The sequence below is a fragment of the Quercus lobata genome, chromosome 5 (genome assembly GCF_001633185.2).
Source record: "Quercus lobata isolate SW786 chromosome 5, ValleyOak3.0 Primary Assembly, whole genome shotgun sequence".
NCBI lineage: Eukaryota > Viridiplantae > Streptophyta > Magnoliopsida > Fagales > Fagaceae > Quercus > Quercus lobata.
Window position 1 is genome coordinate 16,087,239 of NC_044908.1, and position 17,236 is coordinate 16,104,474.

Consider the following 17,236-nt stretch of genomic DNA (forward strand, 5'->3'; position numbering starts at 1 on the left):
ACAACACTTAAAACAAATAGTTGTGATGCCTTCATACTGTATTGGTTAAAGGAGCTTACCGATGTGGAATTTTGATGTTAGGGGACATTCTAGGTCTATTTGGACACATAAACGAGCGTACCTCCCTCGCACATTTTCCATAGTGCGAGTGTCAACCTTGTGAAGAGTTCCAATTTGGTTTCCAATCTTGCAGAGAATGGAGTTATCATAAAATTCAATTAGGAGTTCAAGTAGTGGAGCCCAAATAGCAATGGTGGTGATTTTTGCTTTCGAGGGACAGAAACCCAGTGACCATCTACAAAGGGAAAGGAATTGTTGGCCTATGAACCAGGGACCCTCACCAATAACCTTCCTATAATATTTTTTTGATTTTAAAACGAATGAGAAAGAAATCTAGTCCTAAGTTGATGACTTGGAGATCACCTTTCGGTTTCTAGATTGCTCTAATATTTTATTTTAAGTATTTAAAGCCAAGAGATTTTCCAAAAGCCTTAACTATAAGAGCAAAGCAATAGGGGAATTTGATGCGCTTCTTGTCTTCACAGGAAATGAGGATGACGGGATAAGGCTCGTCGTCGTCAAGGTTGATATCAGAGCTAGCGTCGTCTTCATCAACAAGAGATGGGGAGTGTGGTCTTCCCATTCATTTGTAGGATGGACAACAATATATTTGTAGGAACGGATGGGTCTTTAAGCTTAGAAAGTGGAGGAACCAACTTTTTGTTTCTTTGTGCTATGAACAAGATGATCAGTTTCTTCAGATAAGGGATCTGTTTGGTCACCCTCTAGGGTTTGAGAGTTTTTGCCTTGCATGTTGGCGCTATAACTACTTTAACAAACTGACCTTTTTAACTTTACATCTCACAATAGATGGTAATTGCTTGGTAGCTTCGGATCCAAATCCCTTGGTAGTAGTTTTGGAAACTAATGAACATATAACCGTTGGAACTTGGAAGAAATCAATCATAAGCACTTAAAACCAATTCTATAATTTATGGCAAAAATATAAACAAAAATAGTTCCACAATTACATAGATAGGACTAGTAAAAAAATTAATCTCTTCACCCCAAAAATCATTTGCTATAATAAAAAAAAAGTACAATTTATATAGTGGAGGAAGGGAGGGGGCAGACAAAAACTTAGTGTCGACACTGGACCTAACTCTTACCCTTAATAGTAATACCTAAAAATTGGCCAATCATATTTAGAATTATAAATTCTTCTAAAAAATTTTAAAATTTAAAAAACAAAAAGAAAATCCAATTATTTTAAATTTTAAATTGGACTATAATATACAATTAAAAAAATTTAGCTAATAACAAAATGATCAATATCATTAAAACTTACTTCCGAAGTGCAGAAGCCATCTTATTAGTTAGAGTGGCAGCCACAATCATAACATCAGACTGTCGTGGGCTGGGCCTGAAGATGAGGCCAAAGCAGTCCAGATCGTACTTGGCAGCCCATCTTCAAGCCTGCAGTACTAATAGGAAGAGAAATTGTTGAGCCACTATAGTATGAAGGAGCCAGCCAATGAGACTAAGGTAGCGTTTGGATTGCGTTTCTGGGTAGCGTTTCAGTGTTTGTGTTTTACGCACCATGGGACCCACAGCTATAGTGCCCACGAAATAAACGCGCAAAAGTTCCAGCTGAAACGCATGGATGAAAGCTTGAACACACCGTTTCATTAACGTTGTACGTGTGTGCGTACTGTTCATGGACACAACCTTGAAAGGAAATGTGTTGCTAAAACCTTCTCACTGTGTACTGTGTACTGTTCACTCATCTGACCCACGAAGTAGAGGAAACACAAAACGGTGCGTTCAGGCCAACGGCTAATTTTCACATTCTTATGTTTCTTCTTTCTCTCAACTACCGTGGTAGAGATGTCTTCAATGCGCTTCAATGCTCCGTCCTCTTCCTCTTCAATGAGTTGCACCTACCCACCACCTAATAAACCATCAAAACAGAGGAAACACGATAATTACAAACCCATTACGCAGAACAAACGAACCCAATCCCCTTTGTTTATCCTTCGCTTGAGCTCACCTTCTCTCTACTTGGGACATCATTGCCACCACTGTGGGTCTCTGCATTCACAAGTAAGTTGTATCTGACTTCTCATATTCTCTGATTTGTTGGTGTGTGGTTATATTGTTTTCCATGAGGCTTCAATCTGTGGTTTTGTGTTCAATGTTTGTGTGTGGTTTTTGTGTTCAACATTTGTGTGTGGTTTCTATGTTTTCCATGACACTAGTATGTGGGTTTCTCTCTCCTTTGTGTAATTTTGTGTGTTTCTTTTCTTACCTATGTTGTATTTAGACTATGTGAGTTTACTTTGCATTTTCATGTGGGTATGCATAACCGATTATGATATGCATATGAACTGTTTGTTGAAATGCCCCAGTGAGTATAGAAGGAAGTTGTAGCAAAAATGGATAAGGGGAAATCGAAGGACGGTGGTAATGAAGTGAGAACTAGTTGGAAAGAACCAGCAGAACTAAAAGCTTTTTGTGATTTGTGTGCTACTCAAGTCCTAGACAGCAAGAGGAATGGAGGATTTTTTAGAAGGGAAGGGGTTGATGCAATGATTGAGTAGTTGGGTGAAATGGGAAAAGTGGTGACTCACACGCAGTTTAAAAACAAATGGGATCATCTGAGAAAACAGTGGAAGGCTTGGAAGGAGTGTTTTGAGTGTGAGACTAGGTTGGGTTATGATTCTGTAACTGGAAAGCTTGAGACTAGTGATGAGTGGTGGACCCGAAAGCTTCAGGTTAGTTCACTTTACATAATTGTGAAAAACTCAAATGTCTACAATTATATTGTGTTCAAACTATTGGTTGTCCACATGTAGGCATGTCCAAAGGCATTAACCTTTAAAAACAAACCTTTGTCGAATGTTCAGTCCATGGAAACCATATTTGAAGGCATGGTTGCAATGCGGAAAAATGCAATCTGCATGAGTGGTGAAATACCAAAGGAATGCACCGAAGGGTTTGGGGACTCCGCTAATAGCAAAGAATTTGTTGACCCTCAATGTCAACCTTGTGCGAATGTTGACCCAATGGAGATTGAAGGCCCATCATCATCGTGGGCAAGACCGGCAATGAATAAGGGGAAATGCTCTTTTAATTTCCCACATCAAGTATCATGACTGGTTTGTGCAATGCATGACAAAAATATCCACTTAAAACTTGTCTAGCAAAAAAGAAAGAATTGTTTATGCTTAAGGACATGATTACATGATAAAGAAAGGGTGTAGCTACATGAATTCTGCATGAAAATTCTTACATGGACATGAAGTTGGGAAACTGACAATATGAAGCAAACAAAAATGGAAAAATGCATGCTACCCTTGCCCATGTCATTATCTTTTTTTTACTATAGATTTAAAGTTGTCACTGATGTAAAAAAAGAATAAAGAAAGTTAATTATAGCATGCAAAGAAAGATCAATTATTTCCATGCTTGTCTCCTCTATCTAAAGCTTAGATAGATAGCTTGACTAAGGTCAATGGGTGGGATAAAGATACCAAATTATACATATTTCACTTGCAGCATCCCTAGGAAATTTTAGAGAATGCACAAGAAACTACAAGTTACAGATTTCTTAATCACTCAACCAATTGCAAAAATAAATAAATAAATACACATCAGTACAAGACCAAAGCATTATTAATTCGACTCTAAATCAAAAACGTTGTGCCCCTTATACAAAGGAAAAGTAAAGGGAAGAAAGGAGTATCAAACACCATCACAATTCACAAACTCAAAAACCCATTGGCCTAGAAATTAAAAAATCCTCTGCACTGTATTCTAATTTCTAATCATATATGCATAAAACAAGCTTAACAGATTAGGCTCTTAACCTCAATAGGCCATTTTAGAACAGAAATTAAAAGCAAAGCAGAACAAGTGGGGTTGGATTCCAACAATTCAACAGAAAAGAAAGCCACAAAATAATAAAAGCTAACATGAATTAAACAAATGGTTCAGCAAGTGAAATTGGAAGAGGCATGAAATGGGTTTATGGGAAGAGAGGTGTTAGGCTGGGAGAGGAGTGAAATTGGAAGAGGGTGAAATGGGTTTATGGGAAGAGAGGCGTTATGGTGGGAGAGGAGTGAAATTGGGGAAGAGGGTGAACCCAGGTTTATGGAAGGAAGAGTACACTAGAGGGAACCCAATCTTCGCCAGAATTGGACTAGGTTGTCTTCCTCGTGGGTTTCTCTTTTGAGCTCTTCGCCGGTGTTGGACCGATGTAGGTCTTCCTCGTCGATTTCTCTGGTGGGCGTGGACCTCTCTTCTTGAAGACACAGGTGTTAGGGTGGGTGAGGAGTGAATAGAAGAAAAAGAGTAAACACGACCCTTAAATACTTTCAGCTAAGCTACAGTACTCGGACCCCAAAATAATCAGCCAACGTTTTTCACTTATTTGCTACAATGTTTTCAGTTTTCAGCAAAATCTGCAGTATCCAAATGGACCCTAAGTGTACATTTGGATACACGTCCATGTCTAACGTCCAGCATTTCACGCTTTTTTTTCATTGAGAAGCGCATTTCAGTGCTTTCCAGTGGGTCTTGTGCACTGTTCACAGGACTCACAAATCTCTTTTTTCAACAAAACTTTCATTAAAAATGGGTCCCATGGCACTATTCACACATTTAAAAATTATTTTGCTACAGTATTTTCAGTTTTCAGCAAAATAAGTGATATCCAAACACATCCTAAGAGTGGGGGAGTGAGAGGAGGACATGAGTGATAAAGGGGTTGTTGTGTGGAGCAAGGTGGACCTTTGGGATGAGAACAAGGCTAGCTTTGAAGCGGTATGTCTAGTATAAGAGCATCCATTTTATCAGACCAAATAAGAGAGAGTTTATAGATTTTGATGTGAGAAATAGCTTGAAGCTTTGAAAGAGAGAGGCACAGTTTTAAGGAACTTAAAATTTGAGGGAGAGAAAGAGGGAACCCAAGTTTTATTTTTCTGTCTGTGTGAGAGAGAGAGATAGTCAAAGTTTTATGTTTGAGAGGGAGATTATAGAAAGCTTGTTTTAGAGAGAGAGAGAGAGTGAAGATTTTATCTTTGAGAGAGAGATAGTTTTTTTTTTTTGGCAAAGACTACGGGAGTCCGGAGCTTCTATAATGAAGTGGTGTGGAATTTAATATAATTAAAAAAAAAAGAATAGAAAAAAGCATGGTATAATTATTTTCAAGTTTCTGTCTTTAAACTAAATGTAATGGTAATGCTTCTAGGACATCATTTTCACAACTATTGCCTTATAAATTATTCTTGAAACAATATAATTTTTATATAAATCATTATTGATATCATTTTTATTAGCATTAATCATGATATAAAAATATAACATCTCAATAATTATAAAACGGAATGTAAATTTTTTTTAAAGTTATATAAATTAATTTTGTCAATATCCTGATTTTTGAAAGTGAGGATGCTCCCATGGACAAGTTTGTTTACATTTGCGTTTGTCTATATGTCCACCGATATCCTTAATGATTCACATTCATTTCTTTTTACATATATATTAATTATTAAAAGAAAAAACTAATTTATTATAAATTTACTTTTTTGTCAAGGGTATTGCATAAGTCAAGAGTTAGAGACACGAGTTTTCTTTCTTTTATATTTTTTATTTTTCCGGTTGAATGTTTTGTTGATTAAGTATTCCTGCAATTTGTGGGCAAAGAAGGCTAATTTTTTTTTTTTTTTTTTAAGAGAGAATTTCAATCTATCATGTCGACACCTAATAATAGCTTTTTATTATCTAACCAAGCAAAAGAGGCTACTTTTGAATGGGTTATTTTTAGCTAAATGTATGGTCCACCTATACAGAAATTTCTAAAATCCTAATTTCTTTTTTCCTTTTTTTTTTCTCTTAAACAGAATTAGATATATTATGTGTAAATTAGTTTTAAAATTTTCAAATTTAGAACATGCTTCATTTAAATCTTAAATTTTCAAAAAAAATTTATTTAAATTTAGGCTTTTAAAAATGTTTCAATTACTGTTAAACCTTATTGTCTTAGATAGTTGTATTTAAACCATAGTGTTTTTGGTAAGTTTCATTATAATCTCGAATTTCGAAATAAATTTCATTTAAATCAATTAACCATGTGATGTTTAACAGTGTTCACAGAAAACCTGAGAGACAGACTTTATATAAAATATTTTTAGAAAATATGTGCTTTAGTTTAGTTAGATGAAACATTGGGAAAGTTTAAGATTTAAATAAAATGCACCCAAAAATTCAAAGGTTTAAGAAGTAACCTTCCCATTTGTTATTAATACAAAAACATGTGAACGTCTATTAATTTGAAACTTGATTTTTTTAAGGTGGTCGTTATGAAACTTAAATTATACAAAATCTGATAAAAAGAGAACTTTGTATATGACCAAAAAAAAACATACAAAGTACAAACACATGCGAATACATAAAGTCTTATAATTTTCATCTACAAGTTTTCTTATTTTGAAATCATTGCATAATATATAGTTTTATTATTAATGCTGCAAGCTACATTTCTTTCAAAATTTTAGTTCAATAATTTATTTATTTTTGGGCATTTCCTTCTTGTTTGTAAGGGAATAGTATACTATTAAGGGGACTAAAGTTTAAGGACAAATTTTGACTATAAACTTAGTTATAGCCTAAAGCTACAACTCTCAGTAAAAAAAATTAACATAGCTGCATATTTTAAAAATCTAGCCGTTAAATTGCATATTCTTTATATTTTTACTAGCCTCTGAGCACACGCTTATGCGCATGCTCAAAGGCTCTTCTATTTTTTGGGTAAGGGTTAATTTAGAGCATTTATTATAATTTGGGATTACTATTGTGGGGTCCAATAATTTGTGGCCCTGGCCCATTTTTACATTGGGGCCCAAGGCCCGAGCCGAGGAAGGGTATAGTCGAGGATAGGCAATAAAAGTCCAAATAGTCTTAAGACACAGCCGAGGATGATTCTGTCCTCGGCATATCCGAGGTCTCCCTGGCTGGAAGGAAGGGCAAAAACGGCATAGGAACAGTTTGGGGAAAAATCTAAAATATCTACGTCAATAGAGAAGAAGACGCTAGATAGTATAACGACCAAGGACAAAGGGAAGGCTGTCATTACTGCCATTCAATACTCTGCACCTGACACAGCCATACTCTTCAGCTTTTACAACCACCCCCAACCACTCTAGGTATGGGCTGACAGGACAAGTCTTGAGTCCTAGGAAATTGAGCTTATACGTGGACGCTGGTGAGAGGATAAATGCCCGTATAAAAGGATAAGAGAGGCAGTGTGAGAAGGGGGGGGGGACAGTCCGTCCTCCCAACCATGGCATCCTAGAAAGAAGGAGAATAAGAAGAGCTTAGAGCTCCCCAGACTCCTCGGACGAGATTAACTGATCGGAGCCAACCTGACCTACCATCCGATGACAAAGACCTAGCCTTTCAAACCCAAGCTCTACAAATGATATTGTTTGGGCCTTTTTACGTGCAAACCCAACAGTATTATGGGTCGTTACAAATTGTGTCCTTACAACTATATTTTCCAATCACAAAAAAAAAAAAAAAAAAAAAAAAAAAAAAAAGGGGTGTGATGAAAAATTATTTCACCACACATAATACTCATCACACCCCTAGGTTTTTTTTTTTGTGATTGGAAAATGTAGTAATTCCAAATTATAATAAATGCTCTAAATTAATCCTTACCAAAAAAATAGAAGAGCCTTTGAGCTAAATTATAATAAATGCTCTAAATTATATTCAACAAATTAGAGAACAAATTGTATATTATACCACAATTATAAATTAATTTTTTATTCCCATGTTATACGTGAACCTGCGACTAGTTTAATATAATAAAGGCGAAAATCACATTTTCATCCCTACATTTTCAAGCGATTTCCACTTTGGTCCCCAGATTTTATTTTTACCGCTTTTAGTCTCTATCCTGAAAAACGCTTCCCATTTTGGTCCCTACTGTTACATCAGAGACCGAAAATGCACACGTGGCAAATGGCAGAATTAAAAAAATAGTAAAAATATTTTATTTTATTTTAAAATAAAATAATATTTTAGTTATCAATAATTTTAAAATAAAAATATTAAAAATTTTAGTTAAAAATAAGTGTTCTTCATGTTTTTCCCCCAAGAACATGGTTGCCCAGAAAATAAGAAATTCAAGATTTTCTTCTCTTTTATTTCATTTTCTTTGCATCCAAACAAGCAAAAACATATACAAAACCATGATCAAACTCAGATACTCTAACACAATCAACTAACAAAACCCAGAACATGGTTTTTTGCAAGCATGACCTAGATGGTTAATAGGTACCTTTTTTCCATCTTTCATCTTCATATTCATTTCATAACTCTTTCATAGCCGTCTTTTCTCTCTGTTTATATATATATATATATATATATAGTTATGGGTTTTTGTGTGTGTGTGTGTGTGTGGGGGGGGGGGGGGTTTGATGGCTTTTGTTGTTGAAGAAAACAAAAAAAGTTTACAAAAAAGAGTGTGATTTGGTTTTTAGGGTTTGAATTCGAAATCCAATGGCAGGGTGGTCGATGCTTGCTGATGGGTCTGCTTTAGATTGCGTCAAAACCCCAGAAAAGAAGCTAAAGCAAAACGATTTCTGGGTCGATCTAAAACCGGGTTCCAATGGATTTGATATCCAACTAGATTCCGATAAGCTTCGATGCGAGTTCGAAGGATTTCTTCTACGTTTTGGCAAGGAGATCTGCGATCAAGACTATTTTCGGCCTCTACCTCCAATGCTTGGAGATGGGCAGTGTGTGGATTTGCTTATGCTTTTGTTTGCTGTGAGAGAGAATGGTGGGTACAACGTTGTTTCTGAAGAGGGGTTGTGGTATAAGTTTTGGGTTTTGTTAGTTGATTGTGTTAGAGTATCTGAGTTTGATCATGGTTTTGTATATATTTTTGCTTGTTTGGATACTAAGAAAATGAAATAAAAGAGAAGAAAATCTTGAATTTCTTATTTTCTGAGCAACCATGTTCTTGGGGGAAGAACGTGAAGAACAATTATTTTAAACTAAAATTTTTAATATTTTTATTTTAAAATTATTGATAACTAAAATTTTATTTTATTTTAAAATTATTGATAACTAAAATTTTATTTTATTTTAAAATAAAATAAAATATTTTTAATATTTTTTAATTCTGCTATTTACCACGTGTGCATTTTCCATCTCTGATGTAACAATATGGACCAAAACCGGAAGCGTTTTTTAGGATAGGGACTAAAAGCAGTAAAAATAAAATCTGGGGACCAAAGTGAGAATCGCCCGGAAATGTAGGGACAAAAATGTGATTTCCGCCTATAATAAAAAATTAAAATTAAAAAACAAAAATGCATTGCGGTTGTATAATTCTTTTCAATGGTGTTTATTATTTCATAACATGCTACAAAGGAAAAAATTCCTTGAAAAACACAAAAGTAAGATTTATTATTTTTATAATATGTTGTATATAACATCCTCCCACATGTGTATACCCAACAAGTGTTTGATCTACTCCAATGTGAGAGAATGTTATATGCAACACGTCACACATAATACCACATTTACATCTAATTAAAAGAAGCCATCAAGGGACAAGTTCATATGCTACACATATGGATCATGGAAGGGCTAAGCTTCAGTCCAAGTAAATGTTTGATTAATCACTTAGTCCACCAGTAAAGAAAATCCCTCTTTCTGTTTATCTTCTTCTTCAACTGGAGTAATGTATAGACTAGGGCCTCAGCTGTTGGAGGACACCCAGGAACATAAAAGTCAACCGGGACAATCCTGTCACAGCCTCGAACAATAGCATATGAGTAGTGGTAATAGCCACCTCCATTTGCACAGCTTCCCATAGAGATGACATACCGTGGATCTGCCATTTGATCATAGACCCTACAAAAAAATTACCTTAAAAATTAATGCAATATAAAGTTTCAAAATCCAATCAAATTATATTAATACCAGATGGCAAAGTGGGCAGTTTTCACCGTATAGAAATCAATGATTGATATTATGGTGGATACATTAGAACTAGACCAAAGAACACCATTGTTGGGGTTGGAGCTTGGGGGTCAGTGCCGTTTGTAATGAAGAAGTATTGTTCTGGTCAATGAGTTTTGGTTCAAATATGTGATTCCTTGTAACAGAGATCAAATTTTTCGATATTGTACTGTATTGGTTGGCGGTATGGTCAGTATTTGTCGTGCCTATAGATGAATCAATACAAATCTCTCCCTCAATCAAAACAAAGCCATAAAGCATACTGCAGAAAATACCACCAGGCATACTGGTGGATATCAATTATTTTGGCTTGAAAATGGAAATTTGTTGATTAAAAAATTACCAAAAAAAAAAAGGTAACATCTTGGGCAGTTAAGCACAAGTTTTTGATTTCGAGTCTTGCGAAGGTCCAAGAGTAGACAAAAATATCAGAGGATAGGATCATAATTGATTCATTAGTCTCATTCTCATTCTCCTATTTGTTTCTCAAAAAAAAAAAAAAAAAAAAAAAAAATCTCAATCTCCCATTTAAATGAGACTCAGGGGTGGCGCTATAGTTTATTCAGGGGCTCAAATGAATCCCCTAACTTCAAAAAAATAAATAATATTATATACATGAAATATTTTTTTTAGTTATACTTTAATTTATTCTTAAAAATATTTTTTTTTCACACCTTGGCTTCAATCTTGCACGCCCTTATTACAAGTATTTCAAACTCTAAGAGTAAAAAGTAAGTCTTTGTGAATTGTAAGAGTTACTCTTTATTATAAATTTATATAATATGTGTATAAGTGTGTCTAATATTGATTGTTTGAATTACTTTTTATTTTAATATTATTTGCGTGAATTATGATGTGTGGATGTTTGTGTGTACAGTATATATGTGATATAACTTTATATAATTTAATAATTAGGAAATAGAGATGGTTTTTTTTCATGTTTGTGTATTGTTATCATATTATAAAAATTTTTTTTATAAAGTTAGTAAAATTCAAGAAAAAAAATTGTAAAGTTAGTGATTGTTTAAGCATTTTAATGGTTAAGTAGACACGTAGTGTATAATTTTATGTAATATGAATATATGTGATTGTGTGTGTCAATAATTAATACAGAACCAATGAGTTGAGAATTGAGATTAGTCATTTAGTTTAAAATATTTTTATAAAAACAAAGAAAAATAGATAATAACAACTGCATAATGATAAAAATGTTTGGCAAACTTAACAAAATAAAATGTTTATAGGCTCATAGCTACCCACATTGGCAATAGATACTCATAATGAACTATTATGTAGCAATTAAAATTTTGAAAACTTGTAAAAAGAAATTGTAAAACTTCATGTATTATTATTATTTTGTTGATAACTAGATATATTCAAATTATCTTTTTATTAATTTTTTTTTTTTAATTTAAGTTTCTTAATGACCTCCCTAAACAAAATTCTTGGAGCCGCCACTAAATGAGACCACATTTGGTAATGACCTCTAGACAAAAGACTAATACAATCCCTCAAACAAAATGAAACAAAATTACATCTATCATCTAGAGTCATGCCTCAGTGGTGGTTTTTGAATTTGAACCTTCATGAACAAAGGTGTCATATTGGTGCGACTTACACTATGTTTTGGAGTTTGTAAAGAAAGAGAAATGAATGAAATGGATAGAATAGAAAGAAATGGAAAAGAAATGAATTAAATACTGATCTCTCTTGTATTTAGATGTTTAAAAGAGAATTAGTGGAATAATAAGTAAATTTGGGAGTTTTTTTTTTTTATAGAAAGAATGCAAAGAAATCCTTTTATAACATTTCATTTCTTTAATTAAAGTGGAGGTGTAGACATTTAAGAAAAGAAAAAATAGAATCACGGGGACGTAAGTAAAAATTAATTTAAAACATACTCTATTCCTTCCAATTTCTCCCATTCTTCGAGGGAGTTAAAAATTGACCTGAACTCTTTGAAATTCTTTGAGCCAGATATTCTAGATTTGGTTAAGTTTTGGATTATGGCTCAACTCACATGACTATTCAGTCATTAATTTCTTGATGGGCAGTAATATAATTATGACCATAATTGGATGGGGTAGTCACGGCTAGTCCTCTCTCACCCTTTTTTCATAAAATCAAAAATTCATTCATCATCTTCACTTAGATAATTCGAGTTCATAAGGAAATAAAGAAATCAAAGGGCTTTCAACAAATTTGTCATTGAACTCATATAAATCACCCATTATATGATGCCAACCACAATTGATTACAAAAGATTCACACGGTTATTTCTATTAAGATATTTCTTCCAAAATATTGATGAATATTTAACAATCAGTTAGGAACTCATGAAATACAATAAAAATTTTAACTCTCTCTTTTATTTTTTTCTAGGAAATTTAATAATTATTAATTGATATTTATTATTATTATGTTTGTCAATGTAACTATCCATTCTATCATTTAAAGAAAAATTAAGAAAATTTTATATGAAAAGATTTTAATGAATAGTTATAATAATAATAATGTGAAAATTGTGAGGCTTCAAAGTTTATGTGACCTAATATTAAGATAATGATCAAAAGTTAAATTGTTTCAATTATGACTCCTTGGTAAGATTTACATCTAGTACAATAACTAGGACTATTACAGTATGCAATTGCTATTCTTGTGAGATTTAAAAGTTAAGATGGTAAAAAGTTAAAAAGGTAAACAAAAGGTTTAAAAAAAAGCCATTTTAACTAGTATTCGACTTTATGGGTTGACATTAACCCGACATATTTATTAAATAGATTAAGTATCATCAATCTTAACACGTTATTAAACGAGTTAGTTGTGTTGACCAGTTTTTTTTTTTTTTTTTAAAGAAAAAAAATACAAATTTCAGTACTAATTCAATTGATTTGAATTATGAAAAAAAAATATAGATTTTTTTAATATATAATTCAAAACTAACAGAGTAATTGCATCATAAATAAATATTCAAAAGTAAAACATATCTCAAGATCACAAATAATCAATTATAATATGTTAAACAAAATAAACCACAATAGCTAATTTTAGATCCCAGCAATCAATTTCAAGAAAATAGATAAAAAGATAAAGGTACAAGTAAAGGATGACAACGACCTGAATTTCAAGTGATAGAGAGAAATGAAGGATGAGGGCAACGGCAAATTGGCACCGCAATGACAGATGTGTGACAATGACTAAGAAAATAAGGTGAGATTGAGGTTGGAGAGTGATAGGTGGTCATGTGGCTTGGAGAAATGCAACTGGGAAAGAAAATAAGTTTATACACCTAAGGTTTTAAATGCTATATTGGTAAAATGATATTTAGTTAAACGAGTCAAATAGATTCCGTAAGTTGGACACAAACCCTATACGCTAATTAAACGGGATAGTCATGACAACATAAATAAGACACAAACCCATTAATCCTCAAAGCATAACCTGTTAAGTTTGTGTTGTGCTATATCATGTTCGTAGATCATGTTGAATTTTGTCACTCCCACTTGGCAATAGTTTTGGCAACTAAGAACATTTGCATTAACTCGTGTGAAAATTGTTGTCTATTTTAGTATAAGAACATAATTTTCCTATTTTACTTACTTTTCAAAACACATCACATTATATTATATATTTTACATTATATTTCATTAAAATATTAATACCTTAACATTGGACAATCATATTTTAAAATTTTTAATTTTTCTAAAATATTTAAAATTTAAAAAACCAAAAAATTCAATTTTTAAATCGAAGGATAAAACATATACAATTTAAAAAAAAAAAAAAAAAAAAAAAAAAAAAAAAAAAAAAAAAAAAAGAGCTGATAACAAAATAATCAATATCATCAAAACATACTTCCGAAGTGCAGGGGCCATCTTATTGGTAAGAGTGCCAGCCACAACCATCAAATCGGCTTGTCGTGGAGAGGGCCTGAAGAAGGTGCCCATGCGGTCCATATCATACCTGGCGGCGCTGGCGTGCATCATCTCAACGGCGCAGCAGGCCAGCCCTAAAGTCACGGGCCATATGGACGCTGATTGGGCCCAGTTCGCGAGAGCATCTACCTTTAATACTAAGTACTCTCCCGTCTTGCTCAAGCCTGCAGTAGGGGATCTGGATGGAAGGGTAGTTCGTGGGCCATTTTGAGTAGCAGGAAAGTGGGAGGAGGACATGAGTGATGAAGGGGTTGTGTGGAGCAAGGTGGACCTTTGGGATGAGAGCAAGGCTAGCTTTCTAGCTGTATGTCTTGGTATAAGAGCAGCCATTTGATCACACCAATATGAGAGTTTGTAGTTTTTTTTTTTTTTTTTTTTTTTTTTTATCAGAGAAAGAGCTTGAAGCTTTGAGAAAGAGAGTTTTTTAGATACTTATATTTGAGAGAAAAAGAGAGAACTCAACTTTTATTTTTGTGTACGTGTGTGTGAGAGAGAGAGAGAGAGAGTCAAAGTTCTAACTTTGAGAGGGAGATTAAAGAAAAGCTTGTTTTAGAGAGAATATATTGTCAAAAGAAATGAATAAATCTATAAAATAGGAGCAAAAAGCTCGTTACGTTACAAATGAGATTCCCCTTATAACCAAATACCAATCGAAATAGCAGCTGATACCAAAAAGGCTAGATCTAGATTAGCTACATAACTTTCTCTTCCCCTAACTAACAAGATTTTATATTTGAGAAAGAGAAGGAGAGGTTGACAACTCATTGTTGAAGCCGGAAAAAGTGCCCAAATGCATCTAATTGACCTCCTACATTTGAGGAGTTTCTTGGCCATGTGTGAACCAAGTGTGTGATTTATGTCCTACACTAGAGTGACAACTCTATTTATTGTCTTTATATTTTAGAAGTCTCTATTAACCATTGAGTTTTTTAGGTGGAACTAGTCACTTATGTCTAATCCATTTTATACCTATTTAACTAAGGATTACGCTAAGGGTTCCTATGTCTCGAACAAAAGACATGGAGTCGAAAGTTTTATTACGTGTTGGGAATATATTAGGCACCCCATAATGCCAGATTGTACCTTGTTTTGGTTTAGTCATAATTTCTATCATTTGAAATGTTTGGCATTTGGCTTTCAAGGACACCCATGGGGATGCATCTATATGTGAGTATATATGCATGGACATGTGATCATGTAAAGATGTGTGTGCATGTGAGAATGCATGTCATGTTAAATACTATGTACTAAAATGCAATTTGTGCACAAAGGAGGCTACTTTTATATATATATATATATATATATATAAAGAGAGAGAGAGAGAGAGAGAGAGAGAGAGAGAGTTTTAACCTATAACGTCCACTTCTGATGATTGTACTCTTTATCATTAAATCGAGACACTAATCAATTTTGGTGTAGACAAGAATTAAACCCCAGAAATTTCAATTGAATGTATGGCCCACCTATACAAAAATATCTAGAATCCTTTTTTTTTTTTTTTTTCCTTTTCTTTTTTTAGACAGAATTAGATTTATTACATGTAATTTATTTTTAAAATTTTAGAATTTTAAACATGCTTCATTTAAATCTTAAATTTTCAAAATGTTTTATTTAAATTTGAGGCTTATAAAAATGTTTCAATTATTGTTAAACCTTATATAGTCTGAGATGGCTTTATTTTAAACTTTAGTGTTTATGTTTCAATATAATCTCAAATTTTGAAATAAATTTCATTTAAATTAGTTAGTCATGTGATGTTAAACGGTGTTCACAGAAAACATGTGATAGAGATTTCATATAAAATATGTGCTTAATTTAACTAGATGAAACATTTTGAAAGTTAAAGATTTAATTAAAATGTACCCAAATTCAAAGGTTTAAGAAGTAGCCTACTTATTGATTCTTAGTACAAAACATGTGAACGTTTGTTAATTCGAGACTGAATTTTTATTGGGCTAAAACTGCATATTGCTATACCTATACACTTTTTTTTCTTTTCTAATAATGAAATTTTAGTGTAATTTATGTCATTCAATATATTTTAAAAAATTTAAAAAATTTTATTGTAATTTAAAAAAGATATTTCATTGAATAATAAAACAAATTTTTAGCTTCAAATTGTGTGGAAAAAGGTAAAACTTATAAGATTAAATTTTTACTAAAACAAAAAATTATTATATATTTTTATGCAATGTAATAATGAAACTTTTATATATATATATATATATATATATATATATATATATTTAGGAGTATGGTTTTATAGAGCCCAAATAATATCAAGCCATGGGCAAACATAAGCCCAATATCAACAAGTCCACTCTAAATATGGGCCTTCCCTGAAAGAACCAAATCTCGGATCATGAATCAAATAATTCGTCATCTCAATTCCGAAGATCATTTAATCCAAGAATCCCATCCAAGAACAAGATCCACACAGAATTGGTAGAAGTTAAATATCTGTCGAGCTCCCAAGGAAGAATTCTAGAACACACGAGTTCATCTAAGGAAGTTTTTTGAAGCTTCCTGATGATTCTACAATAACCTCCACATTAATGAGAGTCACCTGCCCAGCACCACCACATGTAATGCAGAATAACAAGCTAGAACAATATAAAAAACCCCAAAAGTCTCATTTCATGATAAAAAAGTGAGAAAAGAAAAGCCCGATAGGACATGAAGTTATCTAGCTAGATAAGGACAGCACACACTGAAGAAAGAGATAGGGCAAATATAAGGAAATATAAGGGCAAAGAAAAGAGACACAGAATACATGTGAGAAAGATAGAGATTTTCTAGAAGAATAGAGTATCTTTGTTCTTGAGAAAAACCCTTGTAACACAATCCAAGATATAAAATAATGAAATTTAGTTCTATATGATTAGGATGTAGTTGTTTCTTGTTCTTATTCAAATCTCTCATTGTGAATTAATATTAGCCCATAGCACAAATTAATTGCAATCCTAATCTTGCTCAATTAACGCCATAGCTAGAGTTGAGTTTTTGGGTTATATATATATATATATATATATAATAATTTGGATTTAGTTTTAACATGAGTAATCTTTAAAAAATTTTAATTATAATAATGGAGTTTTTCTTATTGTTAACTGCACTAATAATTTTAATTTACCTACAATGGGTCATATGACGAAATTATGTCGCATAATAAATAATATTTACATTGAGCTACATGATGTAAGTTCAACTTGTAATATCTAACTTCTATTATTAAAATAGACAATTATGATAGATTATTAAAG

General features: G+C 32.7%; 2 protein-coding genes across 2 annotated transcripts; one reads left to right on the forward strand and one right to left on the reverse strand.

The window, feature by feature from the left end:
• Positions 1 to 2,609: 2,609 nt before the first annotated feature.
• LOC115990061 (L10-interacting MYB domain-containing protein-like) lies at positions 2,610 to 3,155 on the forward strand. Its single transcript, XM_031113922.1, has 2 exons — positions 2,610 to 2,774; positions 2,856 to 3,155. Exons 1-2 carry the CDS (start codon positions 2,610 to 2,612, stop codon positions 3,153 to 3,155), a joined length of 465 nt encoding a protein of 154 aa, XP_030969782.1.
• Positions 3,156 to 9,537: 6,382 nt separating this feature from the next.
• On the reverse strand, positions 9,538 to 14,341 carry LOC115992767 (NADH-quinone oxidoreductase subunit B-like). The gene is made up of 2 exons (XM_031116989.1): positions 13,894 to 14,341; positions 9,538 to 9,930 (listed from the first exon to the last, which is right to left on the reverse strand). The coding sequence occupies exons 1-2, from the start codon at positions 14,301 to 14,303 to the stop codon at positions 9,696 to 9,698; spliced, it is 645 nt and encodes a 214-aa protein (XP_030972849.1). The 5' UTR covers positions 14,304 to 14,341; the 3' UTR covers positions 9,538 to 9,695.
• Between the last annotated feature and the right edge of the window lie 2,895 nt (positions 14,342 to 17,236).

Bases quoted from the DNA above. Each gene is read 5' to 3' on its own strand.
- LOC115990061 (XM_031113922.1), top strand. From the start codon at position 2,610: ATGGGAAAAGTGGTGACTCACACGCAGTTTAAAAACAAATGGGATCAT. The intron at 2,775-2,855 runs GTTAGTTCACTT...GTCCACATGTAG, and splicing joins GGTGGACCCGAAAGCTTCAG to GCATGTCCAAAGGCATTAAC.
- LOC115992767 (XM_031116989.1), bottom strand. From the start codon at position 14,303: ATGGCTGCTCTTATACCAAGACATACAGCTAGAAAGCTAGCCTTGCTC. The intron at 9,931-13,893 runs GTATGTTTTGAT...ATTTTTTTGTAG, and splicing joins ATGGCCCCTGCACTTCGGAA to GGTCTATGATCAAATGGCAG.